We start from the raw sequence: 21,049 nt of genomic DNA on the forward strand, positions 1-21,049 counted from the left end.
AAAAGATAGCAGGCACATTCTTCAATCCAAACGGCATTACATTATATTGAAAGCAACCCCACTCAGTCATAAAGGTTGTCTTGCTCCTATCCTCTGACATGGTTTTGATTTGGTGGTAGCTAGAGAACCCATCAGTGAAAGAATATTCTTCCTGGCCACCTACATTGTTCAACACTTCATCTATGAATGGAGTTGGGAAAGGATCATGCACATGAGTGTCATTCAGTTTTCTGAGATCCACACATATCCTTATCTCATCTTTCTGCTTCTTCTCTTGTACCACCATGGGGCTTACCCAATCAGACTCTTCCACAGGCTCAATGATGCTAGTTGCTAGCATTTTATCTAGCTCTAAGAAGGCCTTATCCTTGTATTTCAGATTTAGATGGTAAGGCCTCTTCTTAACTGGCTTCGCGTCGGGCTTTAGCGTGATTTTCATCACTCCTAGATCTCCAATTATTCCTTTTAGATCCATAAACTTGGTAGGGAATAAGTCCTGATATTTGTGGAGTAATTCAACGACCTTATCCACCGTCGCGTCATCCCAGTAATCTCCAATTTTCACGAATTTGGGTTCTGCCTCCGTACCAATGTTCACCTGTTTAGTTCTCACCGGCGCGGTTATATCAGGGTTCTCAATCTGTGGTCCTCAAATCTCGCAGTGGCCTTCTGTTTCTAGAATGTTAATCTTCCGCGGGTCTTCATCATCCTCTTCAACAGTTACATTATAACAGTCCAACGCATGACTCAACTTAGTAGCCCATTCACGTTGAATCAGGTCTAAAGGATCATGCGGTATCCTAAAGATGGTTGTTTTCACCTCTTGTAGTGCTTCATCAATACTATCAAATCCATCCTCAAAACTACATGTCATCATGAATCCTTTGTGCAGGATATTCCATTCACCTATCCCATGGTGGAGCTTTGTTTCTATATACCAATTCATCGAGATAACATACAGGGTATGATAGAATAGGTGCACCCACTCAGGTTGTGGCTTTACTCCATAGGCTTGCGTTCATTTGGCCAGATGTGTGCACAGATCATCATGTCCATCATACTTGTCTGTCAGTCACATCTTAGGTTTCCCAAATCATGCTCTCATCATCCTCCTATATTCGCGCCAATCATCAAACCTTCCTTTGTGCGTACCCCACCATCTTGCGGGCGTAGCGCGCAGTACCCAATCCAAGACCTGGAAGCGTTGCTTTTTCGGCACTTCCCTTTCAAACGCATCCAAAAAGGTATCTACCTCATTTAGACCATCATAAGTAGGTAGATTTCTTACCTCTGACGACACACAACGCAGTGACCAGGTCATCATGTTGCAATTCAGCGTAGTTACTTTGTGTAATCGATTCTGCTAGTGCTCTATTTCTTCATTGAAATATGAAGCGTAGGAACTCTCAAGATCCCACGTAATCCGTCCATCCACTATGGGATTCACCTAGTCTTGGTCTCACGCTGTTATCGTATAGATGCAGTCTAAATCATCATCGCTCTCATAGTTGTGGATTGGTTTCGTATAACGCGATCCTTCAGCAGGATCTAGGGGTATCATTACGCACAGTGATTTCTTCTCGAAGATCATCTTTCGCTTCTTAAGATTGATTACCCCATTCATATCAGTGGCCCAGTCAATTCCCAGGAGCACAGGGTAGGGATTGTTGTCATCAACAATCTCTATTACTTCAAAATCTGTCAGTGCGCTCGCTCCCTCAATATCCACGGTCACTCCCTGCAGTCGCCCCATGGGTAGGATTTTCTGCTGATTCACCATCCTTAGCTAAATCGGAGACCATTGTAGTGCAGGTTGCCCCATTCACTCCCAATTCTGCTTTGGTAGGACATTTGCATCTGACCCTAGGTCCAAAATGACTTGATCCATTTCATACTCTCCCATTTGTGTGGTTACTCTCATCTCTCGTCCCGTCCTTGTCTTATGCTTTCCAATCTTTCACACTACGCGTGGTTCACCTGGCGCGGTTCTAGTGCATCTATTAATGAGTTCTTGTAGCCCTTTTACAGCCTTATTGTCATGTAGTAACTTCATATAGGTTTCCAGGAATGTTGTGAGCGTAGAGGGGTCCATTTCCGGCTCCGGTTTATCCTTGCTTCCTGAAATGGATGCCTCAGCGAAGCTCTTCTTAGCTTCCATGAATGCTTCACGAGCGCGCTCCAAATCAAACTCAGCCTCTTTCGCTGGTGTTAGCCTCCTGCTGCAACAGGTATTAATTTTTATGATTGACATTTTCACATGCCAAATATGTCATACTTTGCAGGCTGCAGTGTTCCATATTTCCAGAACAGGCCAATGAAGATGCCATGAAAGTATCCTGGTCCAAATGCCACTGCTGTATTCCATTTTTTATCACAGTTATCAGGCAGTTTTGCATTCAAAGGAGGTACTCAAGCTGGAATTCACTAACCTCCCCTTCTTCTCTTTTCCCCCAAGTCACTTACTAACATCCCCCAAGAGGTCAAGATCTGCTTGAGCCTCTCAGGTTCATCATCTCCATGACATTCGCCTTGGTAAGGATCTGCTTTACTCAAGGACTGCTCACTCATCATCTGTGAGCCTTCTTTTCCCCAACAAAGCCTAAGGTCTCATACCTTAGCGCCCTCTTTGCATCTCCATATTAACTATTAACTTTATTATGTAACTCCCTATCAGTTTTTCCCTTTCCCTATTAAAATCATGTATATAAAACTCCCCTATGTAAATACCCCTCCCTGGCAATATAGCCATATTTCCTATAAGTCCAGGGAATCATAGTCCATCTGGGGCTGTCTTTAACCCATCCGAGTCATAGCAGGGATTAATCTGACACCTGGCCAGATTAATAACCTCCCCCCCAAAAAACTCCTAAAAATAAAAACCTGCAAAAACCCATATTTCGCCCCTATCCCTAAAACCCGAGTGTAAATATGCCAACCCGCGCTCATAATATTCATACAACATGAAAATCCCGCCATTCCCTATGTTTTAACCCACCTCCGCGATATATTCAAAAGGGAATATTCTCGCGAATATCCCCTCCCACTAACCCGCCGTCGCTGCCCATCTACCGCCAACCGTCAGATCTGGCCCGCCACAGATCTACGGTGGGCGGGCTTTTCTATATACAACACGCCCGGGCTTTAGCGTTCGGGAGTTCAGCGGTTTTTTCGTCGTACTCCCGCCACACATCAAGCTCTGGGGTGTGGCGGATCCCCCTCCCCCGAGACCGCCTTTGCCCATAAGCGGTGCGCCACAAAACTGCTTACCGCCCGTGACGTCACATCCCACGTCACCCTCTGCTTAGTCATCGCTTGTGTCACCCCCTTTGCCCAGTCACCATGTCGAGTCACTTGCCTGCGTGGCCCCCTGCCACGTCACTGCCATGTGTCCCTGCCACATCATCGTCTGTACATGATGACTTCATGCTGACGTCATCTCGCCACGTCGTCCTGCTGACGTCACCCACTGTACAGCATCACGTCATGCTGACGTCATCATCAACCTTTTTGCGCGCAGAGGCGAAAATCACACTTCAGAGCCCCGGAATCCGATTCTGAGGCAGTTTTTGATGAGCGATTTGCGCTATCGTTAGATTTTTTGGGCCTGAATGGGGAATCTTCAGGGAATCTTTTTATTCTGCGGCCCCCAGCAAGCCCGAAAGGCGCCGAATGACCCATTTTTCTTCACGAATCTCGCCGGAAGGACCAGAAAACGGTTTTGAAAGAAACAGAGGCCGAGCAGCGGCCATTAAATTGTGAATAAGACACACAGCACGGCAGAATAGCATCAATTTATTGCCAAAGAGTATCAGAGGAGGAAGGAGAGCCAAAGAGTATCCGCCGAAGATTTTTTAGGGGCTCGAAGCACTTGAACATTGATGAGCCCCCCAGAAAGTCAAATCCAGAGGAGTAGGCCCATCCTAGATCTCAAATCACAGTCAAAAGCATTCAATACCGCCGAATAGCAATGGTGCAAAGACCAATGCACAGTTATGACAGATGAAAAGCACAGGGCCACCTGGACAGATATTAACTCATTTTGATACAGCTGCCCCCAGCACAGCTCAAAGATATTTTCTGGCATTTATTTCTGGATAAGGTTAGGTTAAAGTAGGCAATTTTCTGTCGGACCTGTTAGGTCGGCTGTAATAGATAATTTTGGACATATCTTCCCTATATATACCACCCTCTGTATTGTTTTAAGGGTTGCTTGGTTGATAGTTTTTCAGTAGAGACTCGCACTGTATACCTGGCATGTTTTTTGTAATCAAAGACTGCTGAAAAGCTTGGAGGAAAGACTGTCTGCTCTGTGTCTAATGGTTTCAAGAAGTGAATCTGGAATTCTTGTGCTGCAACATGACTCAATAAGTTTTCCTATCTCTGTCTTTTTCATTGATATACCGTCTAAATAGTAGAAAGAAAGAATAGTCTAGAATTGGTTAACTACCCTCTATGCTCATTTTTTGTTGTTTCTTTATGTTTTCCTCTGGATCAGTCATGAATATGAATTCCCTTCGGCTCATATTTCCCCTAATCCATTCATCTTTGACAGTTGTCTAGGAATTCTTAATTGCTCCTAGATAGAGTTCATTCACTTTCCCCCTTTTAAGCTTAATGAGAGATTCTTTGTTGCCTCTCATTCCTTATCCCTCATCCAATCCTTATAAGCTTTCAGTGTTGTTTCATGAGCAGCTACCTTGCTCCTTATTTCTCATGTGACCAAGATTTAACGCACCAGCAGTCCCACTCCTCGACTCCACGCCCAATGGTTTGAAAAATTACCAGACAATGTCGTGCCTCTCTACTTGAAATGTCTTCCTTCCCACCAAAAACAATACAAAACCCCTGTGCATCATACCTAGCCTAAAATCATCCATTAAACAAAGCTAAATCTAAAAGAGAGAGCCCTCTCTGACTGCAGGCAGGCTAGAACCTGCAGTCCAAAATTGGTCTGTGGTTACCTCGGCCGTATCCTTTTCTGGAGCTTTAAGGACAACCCGAGTGATAACATTTGGGGCTTTGCGAACCCATGTACTATCTTCTAGTTGTTTCCTTTGTCATCTATTGTCGTGATTCCACTCCGGTGCACTATATTTACGTTTGGATCTTCCTCGTGCAGCTCAGACCTCATCATCTATAGGTTTTGAGTTGGGGGAGGCGGTAGCGCCCCTTTGTCACGTATCCTAGCTATCAGCGTAGGACAATCTTATGTTTCATGTTCAAACAACATGCAATACTTGCATGACGGGTGCGTTGGATTAGTGCAATCGCAAGCATAGTGTCTTGGTCCTCCACAATTGTAGCAAATCAACTGTCCGTGACCTCTACCAGGTCCTCCTCCACGTCGGACTCATCCGCGCCCCTGAAATCCTGTCCACGCCATCCCTGTATTCTGGTCAAGGGGCCGCGTTTCAACCTGAACCCTGTAGGCGGGAGTTTTATCCATCATCAATTCATAGCTCCTATAAGTACGCTTATCATGTCCTTCCGACCTACAAAATTTGGAGAACAACTGTTGTGGTTCTTGCGCATACTTTTGTAGCAAGTCACAGTTATCCGTGGTATGTTTTCCGGCTACCTGACAGATAGCGCACCATAAAGCAGGTGTCATGGTAGGCCCTACTTGGGCTTTCGGCCTTAAAGGCATTAGTCCTCCTCTTGCAAGGTAATTTGTGAAGACCGGGGAATGGTCTTTGTCATGACCCTGACTCTTGCATTTCAAACACCATACCTCTTCATGTACCTTTGGCCGAATCGTCCTATCCTGCTTAAGACTTTGCATCTCAAGGCACAAATTTTTCAGTTGCACATGGATCTACTAGACTCCTAGATTAGGATCCTTCATCGGAGTCTCATGTAATCTCATGGAAATCTCCAAGGCCTCTGTCTAAGTGGTTATCTTCTGCTGCGACAACGCACTCCTTAAGTGTGGTAGTAGCGAAGCCACAAACCACTCGCGATGTTTTCCATCTGCAAATTCATGTTGGCTTCGCGAATTGTACATTTCAGCCTCTGATCCAGCTCCCAAGGCGTCTCTCTTGGTTGCATCACGATCTCTTTAAATCCCACAATCGATTGCGCTTCAGATTTAGGCTTGCTAAATTCCCTATTTAGTGTTGCTTAGACGTCTGCTACTCTAGCATTCAGGTTATCATTAGAGTACTTAATATACCAGGTTAGTGCGCAATCCTGCAGAGCGCTAACCAGTGTCTCTTTATTTATATGGTCATCTGTAACACCTTGAGCTTCCCATATAGCCCTCACAATGAACCAGAATTGGTCCAGGACTTCACTGTGTTTTGCATACTAAATCGCGGTGGAGGTGGAGGTGGTACGGGTGAATTTAGAGGTGATGGCAGTGAAGCCAGTGGTGGTGTGGGTGGAGGTGGTATTTGCGGGAATCCTTGTTTTATCAACTGAATAGTACTTCGTGGAGAGACCGTCGTGATCCCTTCTTCATCCCCTCGCGGAGGTGAAATCAAGGGGCTATGTTTTGGACCTTTATTTCCTTCGTTTCTATAAAACCTTCTGCTTCACGTAGCCCCAAACATCAAGGTAGATGCATAACCCGTTTTTCGCACAACAACATTTTAATTCAAGTATTCAAATATTTTACGTACTTACCTCATGGTCCTTTGAAAAAGCGTCACTTTGCCTCGCTATAGCTGACTGAGGTGTTGACCGCAAATTCAGTCACAAATCCTCCTATGATGTGATCGAGCCAATGATCGATAGCACGAGTGATCTTATCCTCTGATGCTTCCAACCTTCACACTAGCTCTGGGGTCCACACAATAGGATCATCAAGTTTCCACCTTCCTTGGCTATCTGCTAGCTTCGCGATCCACTCGTATAGCTCAGTAGGAAAGGAGGCAAAAAATATTTCATGGATCTCCGTATAAAGGTATCGATCTAACCATTGTTCTTTTGATAGTCACGAGTTTCTGTTTTCTTGTGTCACGAACTCGTGAATCCTTCTGTCCAACCAGCCTTCGACTTCTTTCTTAGTTGTATTCCAGTGATACGACATCACACATCTCTTATGCAGATTTTAGTCTCGGAGATGGAACCATTTATTGGCTTGTGGGGGCCTGACCCAGGTTCAACGTTAGTTAGGCAAACAAATCCCTACACTACTGGCCCTTTCGACATCATCTCGCGGAGTGCGGACTGAAGTCTGACCCGAAGCAGTATGGGAGGATGTTGGAACCAAGTTTCCATGCCCTTGATATGGTTGTGATGTCGGTTTATCCTAGCTATTCTTGCCTACATGCAGGTTGCTTAGCCCTCTGTTCCACCCTTTAGTACCTTCGCAAAAGGATACAATCGGCTTTTGCGCAGCCCTAACCTGGGGCTGATATACTTTCGTGCTGCTAGGGCAGCGAACTGTGATATTTCCCAAACTACACTAAGTATCTTACTTGTCTTATTACATATCTTAGTTAGCTTCGCGTAAACAGATGTTCTTACTTGCGTTCACTTAACCAACACAATTACATATATTTGCGCATCATATAAGCATTATAAGTGAAATTCATACCCAAACATAACCAGATGCATAAACAGGAAATAAATACGCAGAAATTGTAGAATACTTCTCTTTATTGATACTTTTGTACAATTACAAACTCGACCCTCCCTGTGCACTCAGCTGCAAGGATCTGCACACTCAGCTGCGGACTTCTAGGCCTCTATGCACTCAGCTACAGAGCCTCTACCTATGCTATGACCCAAAACTTATACTTCTACTTCAGAGATATCTCTCATACATGTTCGATCATTATTGCTTGATTCCCTTCCACTAACTACTTAGAGCTTAGCTCTATTTATACAATCCCATGGTCTGTAGACAATGGGTAGATCTTCTATAGCAGACATTACATTTCCAAAATAAGGGCGGACAACCCTATGACTCTTTAACATCTACGCGCTCCGCGACCACAAAATGCAGTCTTTACATTTGGATTTACAAAATTGGACCAAAATATGGGCTTTTAGCCCCAAAACTACCCTTGGGGGATCTCGTGCCCAAAAGTGGTGGATTCCTTAATCCGAAGTTTAAAACATGTAAATGAAATCATTGTCAGTCAAAATGAGACATATCTGTGGAGTTTAATTAAAGAAGCTACCAAGGTAGATATGAAATATAAAGTGACATATGAAAATCTAGAAAAGGGAAAAAGTTGGAAAAGTGGGAGGAGTATGCTATTAATGACAAGGGATTACTGAATTTTAAAGGGAGTTTGTATATACCTGATTAGGAGGAAATTAAATGAACTATTATGGATGAATATCATCGTAGACTTATACAAGCCACCATAGCTACTGGAAAACGATCAAATCCTTGAGGAAGGACTTCTTCTGGCCAGGAATGAAGAAGGAGGTGGCAAAGTATTTGACCAAATGTCATGAATGCCAATTGGTTAAATTTTAACATCAAAACCCTACGGGATTGCTAAACGCTTTACACGTACCAGAATGGAAATGGGAGGTGATTACTTTGGATTTTATCATCGGATTTCCATGGACCTAGAAGTAGCATGATGCCATAATGGTGGTAGTGGAAAGATTGATAAAGACTACACATTTTATACCAATATAGTTGACTTTCAAGGCTGCATAGGTAGCAAAGGTGTTTATGAAGGACATTTTAATGTTACATGGGGTACCTAAAGTGGTAATCTCAGATAGAGACCAAAGTACATCTCTAAATTTTGGAAGTCGTTGTTCACTGGTGTTGTCAATATGACATACACCCCCCAAATTTTTGCGTACACTCGAATTTTGGAGCCTACTGTGGATCTTGCGACCGGTTGTTCCATAGTCACTTCTTGGTCAGCTGATGCTTTTGAGCTCCCTACTTGGATTGGAAGTGTCGAAGTCACTTACTCACACATGCTTAGTCTGTAACAAGTGCATTAACGCATTCTATTACGCAAGCTTGGACAAGCATAACATGCTCCATTAAGACTTTTCCAGTGCAATGTTCAAGTCAACAGTCAATGCGTACTGACAACGATAATTTCTCACATTCTAGTTGCATTTGTGCTTTCATTTCGATGAGTTTTGCAAACTATCACTCCCATGCACCTTTGTTTTCGTGAGTGTCATTTTCATGTTTTTAGCTGTCGTTTTTGCTTGATTTCACTTTAATTAGTGATTTTTTCATGATTCTTTTCTCTGGCATGTGTTACTTTCATTATCGTTCACATATCGCAAGAGTCGTTCACACTTTAGCAATTGTTGTCTTTTCACATGTTAGTTGTCACACAATGTATGTATGATTGTTCTGGTGGTTTCAAGGGGTTATCTTTGTGTGAATGAGTTTTTCTAACCATGTAAACATCATTCACACTCATTCCCAAAGTTTTAAGCACTGTCGCACAAGTGTCGTCACGGTCGTCGCAAAGTGTACCTTTAGTGTTGCACTTGTTGTAAAGTCATCACAAAGTTGTCGCATTGAGGGAAATATGTTGTTAACATGTTTCAAATGATCTATTTTGTTGTGTCATCAAAGTGTTTCAAGTGTGTGATCACATTCAAGTCATATCACTATTCACAACAATCTCTTCGGTCCCACACTTAGCCAAATTTTGGAAAATTCCCAGCAACCTAGCCTCATCCAGCCCTCCTAAACTACACATTGCATAGTCTCGGCCCTCAAGCAGTGACCTTGTCTCTTGGCATTGCGTAACTAAGACATCATAGTTATCACTTTCAACTTTAGAAACACAATCTGATGTAGAGAAATTTTCATATCTTTTATCAAAATTTTCTTCTGAATTTCCAGTTTTTATTTTCTTGAAACCATATTGGAAAGTTTAAGAGATTAACACTACTTTCATGAATATTTTCTTTAGTGACTTGAGCTAGTTTCATTAACTCTTTTTAATTGCAAATTTTCTCTTACTTCAATAAAAATTTCATATTTGTAGGAAAAACATTTTCATAACAGTTAAAAATGATGAAATTGTTTGGAAACATTTCTTGAGGAATCTCATGAAGAACTTTCATAAATCTAAAAGTAAAATCTTTAATTGTCTATTCATTCATCTGGATTTCAACCATCTTCAAGAAAAGAGAATATGGGTCTTTCCTTGAGAAATATTTCTCAATAAATAAATCTTCTAATACTTCCTAGGGATTGATGGATCTAGACAACAATGAATAAAACCATTCACGAGCATCTCCTTGTAGAGTAAAGGCAAACAATTTGCAAACAACAACATTTTCCTACACATTATAAATATTATAGGCACTATCAAACTTAAACAAATGATTTTCCACATCCTCTAAAGTTTCTCCAAAGAATGTGGAAAACTTGTCCATGGAAATATTCGACAAGGGATGATTCTTTCCTTGCAAATTGAGGGGACTTATATACACTAGTTTTCTTTTTGGGGGACTTTCTCTTTTTAATGTAGCTTGAAAAAATATTGATGGGCTTGGTGAGGAAGGTAGATTATTATCGCAACATGGGAAAAACTCTTCATTGAAGTTACCATATAGATCTTCATTCAATTTTGGGATCTTTTTAGTGGAGTCATCGAGGCATATTTCTTTAAAACCAAAATCTTCAATAATGGAGTTGTCAATGGGCCCATTCTTCCAAATAGTGGATGGTTCTCAGTGTTCAAGAAATCACCATAACATATCTATATTTGTATTTCCATAATCTTCAAGGAAATATAATGTTCATTGGACAAGGTTTTAAATAACCTAATTCATTTTCAACTATGTGGCCAGAGACCTACCAAATATTTTTTCAAAGAAATTTTACTTTTTCAATAATTTTGATCTTTAAAAGAAAGCATCAGATTTTTTGAAAATGAATCACTCCCCACTATGGTCTCCAAAAATGTTGATGTATTTTCTAGTCCAGGAAAATAGTCAACCTCCCAGAGCCTTGTTAGGTTCCCTATGTGGTTTTATATAGATGGTATTCCACTTTTCATTCACTTAGGTATTCAAAAGAACTCAAAGCATAAAAATATCATCATTTAGCACATTCACCTATGAGTGGACCTAATGTTTTAAAATGGAACTGAAATAATAATATCATAAATAAATAAGATTTGACAATTCCTTCCATGGTACACGTCCATTCATACATGATGAGGAACACACTTGAAGAAAATTAATAGACAAAAAGTAGAGAAATGGTCTAGATATCCAAAGAACTCTAAAATGATTCCATTCATTTAAAAGTAATAAAGAGTCATAGGAGAACATTCACAAGATTTCATTGCTCATTTAAAAGTATCGAAGCCACAACTGACATGCACGCTTGAAACTAGCTCTTTACGAGAGTCCAAGAATAATTTTACAAACTTTAAGTTTCGAATAAAGTAAGTGCCTAAATAACTTTACAAAATCTTGATACTTAAGCATTAAAGTAAAGAAGTTCCTCCCTAAGGGATTGTGATTGGGCTCCCATGAACCAGATAATATAGGTTACTAGGAAGAAAAAGAAGGGATCCATATTACAAAAATATAAGATAATTCATAAAGCTATATGATCAAAGATTGAGGAGAAAGAAAGCGAATTACTCCAAAACAAGATAAAGGACACCTACAAACTTGCAAAAGGACGACATATGGAATGAATCCTCTCTCCATAATAACGACTTTCTTATTGTGTTTTTCCCCTTTTATAATCTTTTTTTCATCTTTGCAAATACTTGACTATTAGGTTTTTCCTATTTGTGTTAATTGAATAAACATCCATTTTGAAGATATGAAGTTGGGAATCCATCTTTCGTAATGGGACTCAATTTGGATATTCCAAATTTCCCTTTTTATAAATAAATTTCAAAAGTAATTTAGTGATAGGCCCAAAATTGGTCACAATTATTCTTTTAATTTTCTAATCTGATAGTTATAATTTTACCCTTTACTACCAAGGTGTTCTTCATGCTTCGAGCTCTCGTTTGCCCAAATAGGACATCAAGAACTCAAGTTATGGCCTCCTAAAATTTGTGACTTAGCCACCATTGATCTACATGAAGTGAATTGTCAATTGTTGATCTTAGGCCTTTTATTTATGAATCCATCTTTTAGTCCCACATTGCATAGTGATAATATACTTCAAATATTTATAAAGATAACTTTCCCAACATTATTCATGTATTAAGCATAGATAGTCTCAGAAATTTGTGTAGTAGTGTAAATGACTGTCCTTTGTTTGCCCAATCATCATTGTCCAATCAATGCCATCTTGGAATATGTCCAATGGCAACAAAAGCCCAATCATCATTGTCCAATCAATGCCATCTTGGAATATGTCCAATGGCAACAAAAGTTAGGATATACTCCAAATGTCAACTTGGAATATGTCCAACTAGCTATGAAGCTAGGATATACTCCAAATGCCATTTTGGAATATGTACAACTCGCTGTGAAGCTAGTTGCCATGTGTCGTGGGAAGATATGCCAAAATAATGCTAAAAAAACTTAGGATATAAATGATATGAGAAATATTAATAATAAAAGGCTAGTTGCCATGTGTTGCCATGTGTCGTGGGAAGATATGCCAAAATAATGCTAATAGAAGTTAGGATATACTCCAAATTCCATCTTGAAATATGTCTAACTAGCTCCGAAGGTAGTGGCCATGTGTCGTGGGAAGATATGCCAAAATGACGTCAAAAGAACACAGGATATAAACAATATAAGATATATTAATAATAAAAGTAATTTGCCCAGTCATCATTGTCCAATCAATGCCCTCCAAATGCCATCTTGGAATTTGTCCAACTCGTTGCGAAGCTAGTTGCCATGCCGATATGAGAAATATTAATAATAAATGTTAATAAGATAATGTTGACTAAGTAATAAAACATGGAGTGTGGAGTGAAAAGAGTTGTGTGAAAGGAATGGGTGTGCTGATTAATGCACTAAAACTTCCACACAAAAGGATGATTGATGATTAAAAAATAAAGTAAGTGTTAAAACATACATGTATAAAGTGCAACGGAGTTATGAAAATGTACTAAAACTTCCTCACAAAAGTATGATTACAAAATAAAATAAGTGTTAAAACATATATGGATAAAGTGCAAAGGAGTTATGAAAATGTTAGATAGTAAGGGATCTTTTTTGTGAGAAATAATTTACGCAAGTCACTTGCAACCATAATAATTGTTTTGCATATGTAAAAATCTCTCTCCATCATAGATTAATATTCTGATTGTTGGTTGTCGGGCAAAACAAGGCAATATATTTATGATGATAATGCTGGGATATTACAAAATGACAGCACAAGATCGTTAGCTTGATTCTAATTATTGTAACCTTATAATATGCTGATTACAATTTTAATAGCTTTCTTGTTTATGACGTACTAAACCATACATAAGGAAAACTAGAGACATAGTTTTACTCTGATCTTGTTGCCCCAGTGCCCCATCTAACCTGATGATATTATCGAAAACCAGAGATACGTAGTTTTACTCTCATTTTGTTAGTTCCTAAGCTAACATGATGATGGGCCTTATGGTATCAATTCCACTGGCCTTATGGCATCTCATGTGCCATTGCCTTTGTTTAACCCCCTGGGAACATTTTGAATAGAGACTCAACTCATAACAGCTTGAAAATGACCAAATCAACTGAGCTCCCCATGAATGACCAGAGCTACACGGCTGATTGCTCTTGACACCCTCCATATTTGGTGCTGTACACCAGCCCACCCATCACCACTGTGATTGGCCTCATCACCTGCTACAAGTGCAAGCAAGTCACTTATACCAGGAAACGCTGTTGTCCCATACTTGTTGATTTTAGACGGCCCATATACCTGCATGCGAGCCAAACATATGTGCAACTCTGTTTTAATAACCTTGCATTTAAGAAACATCACAAACACAGCAATCATATATTTTGAGCATATGTCCTTTACCAAGTGCTTATACCAAGGCGACCCAGGCAGCCCATCTGCGTCTGTAAATGCACGCTCTGCCATTACAAGATGGTCATTCAAGCTCCTCAGCTCTGCACTTTCATCCTCAAGAGCCTCCAGTTCCTGAATTTACAGCATTATAACGTTGTACCTAATCAATTACCATCCAAAAAAAATTAAAAGCCTTTATATCTCTTGCAGGGGTTTTGAAGAAGAAACCAAACCTGTGCTTTTTTCTTAATCTGCAACGCAGCTTTTCTGAGCTCAGCAATGGACTTATGCAATGGATTTGTGGACACGAAGGAAGGTGCATCGGCAGAGCTTAACTGTGATTCTAATGTATCCACATACAACTGTCCCAATTACAGGCCAAACATGTCAAAGAATTTTCAATGGATTTTCAAAATTTGGATCTTCTAATACTAATTTGCCAAGTATAAGCAGTTGATTTATAGCATATGGTATCAATTAGAATTAGACTGAACAAAACTTCCTGCTATCAATTAGAAAAGAGTTAACAAACACTTTGCTGCCATTTATGTTCAGAACAGCAGATGAATTTATGTTAGGTTTAGATTTTATTTATTTAAAATGAAAAACTTAACATGAATTTTTGCTGGTTTTTTAATATATTTGTTTATAAAAATGACAAAGTCCTCATTTAAACTAATCCAACATCTTTCCTACCTGCAGATTGTCGGCATACGTTGTATAGTTGAAAGGGAGAACCTTTGCATCCGCTAGCTTGAGCGCTGTTAGACCCCACATTGCTCCCACTGGACAATAGGTAGAAAATCAAATGTTTGATTATAATCATTAAATTTAACTCTCCGACCATCTTCAAAGGGGCCAGGGATGTCTGCCATGAACAAATTGCACAGATACTAAGACTTTACAGGTTGTGCTGTGGGATGTATGTTAGTGCAACCTGTAAGCCTTTGGATCCACACAACTTGTGCATGGCTGATATTCCTTGCCAGAGGGCAATGTATGGAACGTTGACAATGTACTTACGTGCAACATGCCTATGAAAATGCGGGTCGCCATATTTTGCCATCCACATGTAATCATCATACAGAGAATGATATGCCGGAAAGTCTATCATCAATACATTGTAGAAATAAGTACAATAACTTGTTGATCTCTCTATTTGTATTTAATTTCAATTTCCTGTATTCTATGACTGTGATTTCTTTACCTTCTCCAAAGGTGAAGTCAGTGCCTGGAATTCCGGCATGCTGCACAAATGGGGCATAATCGGATCCCCCTCCACCTAACCTTTTAATCTGAGATGGAAATTTAGTAAGCTCTTTACAGCAATACCCAATTTTTATTGGCAATTTACAGCAATACCCGATTTTTATGGGCAAATATATATTAAGCACCATGTAGTCAAATCCCATGAGAATAATGTGATATTCAATTTGACCAGATGAAAAGAGAGTAAACCAAAACTAATCATTTGACTTATTGTGTGGTACTTAATATTTGCCAAATTTCCTTCTGATAGGGAATCAGATTAATCATATTGATTTAAAACCAATGAGATGTAATCTTACTTATCCTTATCATTAATTGAAGCATAAAGTCATGAAACAAAACATGAGGACTTACAGAAGGATGGGAATCTTGGCTGGAAGAAGCCAAGATTAATCAGAATCAGATTAATCATATTAATTTAAAACCAGTAAGATGTAATCTTACTTATCCTATCATTAATTGAAGGATAAGGTAATGAAACAAAACATGAACACTTACAGGAGGACGGGAATCTTGGCTGGAAGAAGCCCATGATTCATAGATTGTCTTTCCAGGATTGTCTGGATCTTCCACCTTTGCAAATCAGAGTATAATAATCAATTCAAAGTATAACGATCAGTATTTTACTGACAGTGGAAAGTAGAATAGACCCACTTGAATAAAATATCCAACTGACCTCTTTAGCTATATCCTGAATAAAATCGTCAAGTTGGGGTGTTGATTGAAGCTTAAACCCCGGGCCCTTGACAGCCTCATCAACATTGAGATATGCCACGGCTGATGAGAACAGTAAATCATAGTTCTGCTCCACCCATTCCGTGGATCCAATCTGCAATTTTTATTGGTTGATAAATAGCATATATCTCAGAAAGATTCTAAGTTTTGTGTTAATCACATTTATTTAACATAGAAAGAAAAAAGTAATAAAATTTTCAGAACTTTTTTGGATTAATCTGGATATATATATATATATATATATTTTTTTTTCAAAGTGAACTTTGTGGGGAATTTAAAAGAGTAAAGGGAACAGGACACCTACAGCTAATCCATATTTAAACAAATATTTAGTAGTAGTAATATTACTAATACTAGAGACTAGTTAAATTACCCATCGATATAGACTCTTTCTCTTGGTACAATGAGTAGCTATAATTATATTTTTGGAATCCCAAATGGATATCCTTGACACATACCTCCTCTATCTTAATCTAGATTCTAAACTACCATATTTATTCATGGATCAGATAACCATCAAAAACAGAGCCCCAGAACATACTTGGGATGAAATACCGATTGCCAGAACATCATATTCCTCCACTCTTCATAAAGTAAATACAAGTTCTTACCAATGCGTATTCCTCTGCATCCCAGTTACACAATAGTATACTTCTCTTTGGCTGCCAACCCTGTTTTAGCAACTTCCCTAGTCTCTGAGATATCTGAATAAGACAGAGAGTGGTTAACTTGGATATCTTTACGAATAGAAATAGGTTAGAAAAGAAGGGGGATTAAGCTAGCAATGATTCAGACTTCCAGAAGGGTTGCAGTTCCGCTATTCGGGTCACAGGCACCAAAAGTCCATGCATCGCGGTGGTTACCCAGCAAAACATACCTGCTTATCACCAAAGATATCTTTTTCTTATATCAATAGCTACAGTATTCCAAGCTGTAATACATTTAGTGAAGACTTGCAACAGGAGTTAGATGATATTAACCATTGTTTCAGCGTTAAAATACGCTCCATGAATGGACATGCATTGATACACTCATGAAGTTAAAGTCCCAGAAGGTGATCTATACCTGTTAGGCTCCTCCGAACCTTTTATGAGTCCAAATACATCTCGAATTGGGGCAATGGTATGATTTGACTGAAATTACAATCAAACATCAATATGTAAGGATCTCTGCCTTGTATCAGAACTACAAAAGATACTCAGATTAATTGCAACAAACATTACATGAGAGGAAAGACAGCTGTTATACAGTGTGAATTTGATCTAAAATCACCAGAATGTAAGATTTCCATTAAAGAAAAATAAGTATAGATTTCATAGCTTCTCACCCAAATATAAAATGTACTGTAAATAGAGTGCTAAACACCATGCTTCTAACTGGGAAATATGCACATATCACTACATATGTCCTAAACTAATGGTTCCGTTGAGGGGGCCTAAGCTCTAATCTTGTTTGGAGAAGGCAGTCTCATGGAAGCAAATAGCCGAGCCTTTCATGAGTAATGGAATTTATATCTCATGAAGATTCTAATCATCTCCTCCTACTTCGGAGATTCTGATAATCTCACTGTCTTTTCTCTTATTCCGGTCGTCGAATTTTCCTGGCCTTGTGCGGTTTTTTGCTTCTTCATACCGCCAAAGTAATGTCTTTTGCAGCCTTGCTACTCCGAAATCTTTCTCAGAAGACACTTTTCAGAATAATACGAAGCCCCTCTATATAAGCAGAGCCTAATATTATGCTTTCTGTGTAACAGAAAGCTAGCTATCCACACCACTTTTTAGAAAAATAGGAAGCTCCTCAATGAAACTATAGCGTAATATTGTACTTTCAGTGTTACAGGACGCTAGCTATCCACACCTTTAAATTAGATGAATTGTTAAAAGAAATGATGAAAGGCGCATATAAGTCAGTGATAGAGTAAGAGCAAGTACCATGTTTAATTCTTAGTTTATCCACTTTTCAACATGGTATTGGATTCAATAGGCTCCTCCAGGATGTTAGCAGTTCTGAGCAAGGGCGTTGGAAATCATGGAAAAATTGACAGAAACATACTTATTTTGAGGTATAAAATTTGACAAATTTTAATATCCCTGAAAATGGCAATTATAAATGATAGATACATAGTTAGGTTGAAGTATAAAATTTAACAAATTTTTAATATTCCTGAAAATGGCAATTATAATTGTTTGATAATATTACTCTAAAAATTTCAAAAATAAATATCTGATAATATTACCATAAAAATTTCAAAAATTTTAAATTGTTATCTAATTAAACCCTAAAAATTTTAACTTTTTAGAGAGTAAATCACGCCTTTAGATTCAACTGTTAAGAATTCAGTTCTTAGTTTCAAATGTTAATTTCAATTATATATTAGCATTCTAATAAATGTTTCTTACAAATTAAAGAGTTAGTTGGGCTGCTATCTAGCATTAGATTGGTAAGAGTTTATTATATTTGGTTCTTCTTAGCCAACTCATCTGTTCTACCTTAAGGCCACTCCTCTCAAAATTTTCAATTTCAATCGTTGCCAAAATTTGGGTAAGCAATTTAGAAAATTAATCTTGATTTCAATGTCAGGAAAAAATTGGGTGGTTTCAATCCATGAAAAATAATTTTGATTTTGTGTTATCGATGCAAATTGTGTAGAGTTTTCAAAAGTGAACATTCCATCCAGGACACATAAAGCTTGTAATGAATAAATAGAAATGAGGACAAGGTGGTTTCAATCCAGATTAAAAAAAATGATTTTGTGTTATTAATGCAAACTGTGTAGAGTTTAGATACTCCACCATCATCAAAGACACATAAAACTTGTAATAAATAGGATAGAGAACAGGACCAAGAATAAATAAAATTTAGGACTGAGAATAAACAAAATTGGATGGCTTTCTCCTTAAAATTAAGGATTGATTTTGAAACAGAATTGTTGGTTGGGCTGCTCTCCAGCAGTAAATTGGTAAGAGATTATTATATCTGGTAGCTTTCTGTCTGGAAAAATCATATTGGTGCATTCCCGGCTAAAATTTGGGTTCTTTCTGTGCAGGAAAAAAATATTTGAAACAGAAGCTAGTTTTTAAGGAGATGCGGTTTGAGCAACTCTTCCCAGCAGTTTCAAATTCAATCCTCGGACAAAATTGGGGTAGTGCTTGTCCTCTGCCCCCTGGTTTGAAACAGAAGCAAGATCTTCCAATTGGGAGGATTCATCGTGTCTTTTTAGGGGATTTGAAGCAAGAAGTTCCGTAAAATCCTTATTGTAGAAAACTAAGATGTATGATTTTGGGGCTACAGAAGGGATGCAGGGTTAGATGGAATAAAGATGGGCATGCTTACCTTGTAATGAAGATTGAGAATGCTTGGTCCCCCACCAAGGCGATATGCAGGCAAGTCCAGAGCACCGTGCCAATCAGCAGGAGCAACAGGGCCATCAAGCGACTTCATTATGGTTGTGGCATCCTCCGCTGATATTGGAATCGATGGAATCGTAGGCAATTTAGTCCTGGGATCATCTACTGATAAGCGTTCTGAATCAGGGAGACTGGGCCAACCGGGCGTTAGAGGATCCCCAATTTCTTGATAAATAGAACCTCGTTGAACTCCAGATGGAGGTAACCATCTAGAGTCTGGATAGTATCCTTGTGTTCTGTTCCCTCCATAGTCTCGAGGATCAGAATATATCATAACTCCAACTGCTCCAGCTCCTGCAGCAATCTCTACGATATCTCCTCTGAAACTTTTTCCATATTTTGCGATAACAATGGCACCTTTAGCATCCAATCCCATGTCTCTGAGAGTGGAGTAGTCCTCTTCTCTGCCATAGTTGACAAACACCACTTCTGCAGAAATGTCTGCGGATGGAGAGTAAGAATGAAAGGTGGGAATGACTTTGGCGTTTTTGGTGGAAGGATCGCTTTCTATTTCCTGCTCCTTCAGTTTTAGCTGGATGACCTCCCCCTGCGGTAATGTGAGGGATAAAGACCTTGACAGAGGATAAGTCAGCAGAACTTCATAATCTGTGTAATGAGCATCCAGACCAGAATTCTGAAAAGTGGAGAGAACATAGTCTGCTGTGGCAAAGTTTTCAGGGGTGCCGGCCACATGGGGTTCTTGGGTGATGACCTTGAGATGTTGAGCTATGGTGTCGTTGCATCCCATCTTCAAGAACAGTCTGTGATAGTCCTCGGCGCTGATGGTGGTCTTGGCCTTGATGGGTATTTCGAGTATTCGAGTACTGAAGGGGACGAGCATGGCTGCAGCAAGGAGAAAGGCGGTATATATCCCGCAGAACAGCTTGGAACGGTGCAGAGTCCATCTGGATGAAGATGGATTGGAATCCTGAACAAGGAGAGGCTCTTCCCGTAGTGAATACTTCCATAATCCCATTGATAACTTGCTTCTGAATAACGCTACTCTGCTTTTTCTGCTCACCAAGTGCCCAACTGAAATGCCCAATTCATCCTGTATTAACACAAGACGGCCAGTTGATGTTTACAAAAAGGATAGAGGTTGCCTAATATCCAGTACACCCGTAACCCCACACGCATATTCAATTGACGACTGTCTCTGTTTCTGTGAGAACTCGTCATGGAAATACTCCAATATGCAACTCGACGGTAAATACAGGATCCTATGCTAGATCCATCAGTAGATACAGGATTCTATTCTAGATTCATTACGGCTCATAGTAAGCACCATGTCAACTCTATGGTACATCCATTCGTGGGTCAAATGGTAAGTGTCACGTTGAATAAGCCAATGGGTAGCAACATATGAATAAGTTAATTATAGGTTTATTCTCTATTCTAATAATGTATGTTTAAAAAATTTAGATCATAAATAATTTTTTTTTTTTTTATTTGTTAAAATATTTATTGAAAAATAGAACAATTTAAAAAAATATATATTTAAAAATTATTAATATTTATTAAAAAATAAAATGTTTAAAAAAATTTAAATATATTTCAGGTAAATATTTATTGAAAAAAATAATACTTTAAATAAATATATTCTAGATAATTAAGTTCAATAATTATTTAAAATTAACTTTACTATTTTTTTAGTTGCTAAATTTTGAATAAAGAACTTTCACACATAAATACCTTTAAAATATCCTTGTCATCAACTATTATATATTTCACAAACAATTTACTTTTA

General features: G+C 38.9%; 1 protein-coding gene across 1 annotated transcript; it reads right to left on the minus strand.

The window, feature by feature from the left end:
* Positions 1-13,417: 13,417 nt before the first annotated feature.
* Positions 13,418-20,558, minus strand: LOC149158392 (putative glutamate carboxypeptidase LAMP1). Its single transcript, XM_089436201.1, has 12 exons — positions 19,229-20,558; positions 16,961-17,028; positions 16,691-16,772; positions 16,507-16,599; positions 15,837-15,989; positions 15,659-15,733; positions 15,099-15,186; positions 14,915-14,998; positions 14,588-14,676; positions 14,125-14,253; positions 13,901-14,023; positions 13,418-13,798 (listed from the first exon to the last, which is right to left on the minus strand). Exons 1-12 carry the CDS (start codon positions 20,276-20,278, stop codon positions 13,607-13,609), a joined length of 2,226 nt encoding a protein of 741 aa, XP_089292327.1. The 5' UTR covers positions 20,279-20,558; the 3' UTR covers positions 13,418-13,606.
* Between the last annotated feature and the right edge of the window lie 491 nt (positions 20,559-21,049).

The sequence above is a fragment of the Pinus tabuliformis genome, chromosome 5_2 (assembly GCF_031772625.1).
Source record: "Pinus tabuliformis cultivar Carrire ecotype Pingquan chromosome 5_2, CPIR1, whole genome shotgun sequence".
NCBI lineage: Eukaryota > Viridiplantae > Streptophyta > Pinopsida > Pinales > Pinaceae > Pinus > Pinus tabuliformis.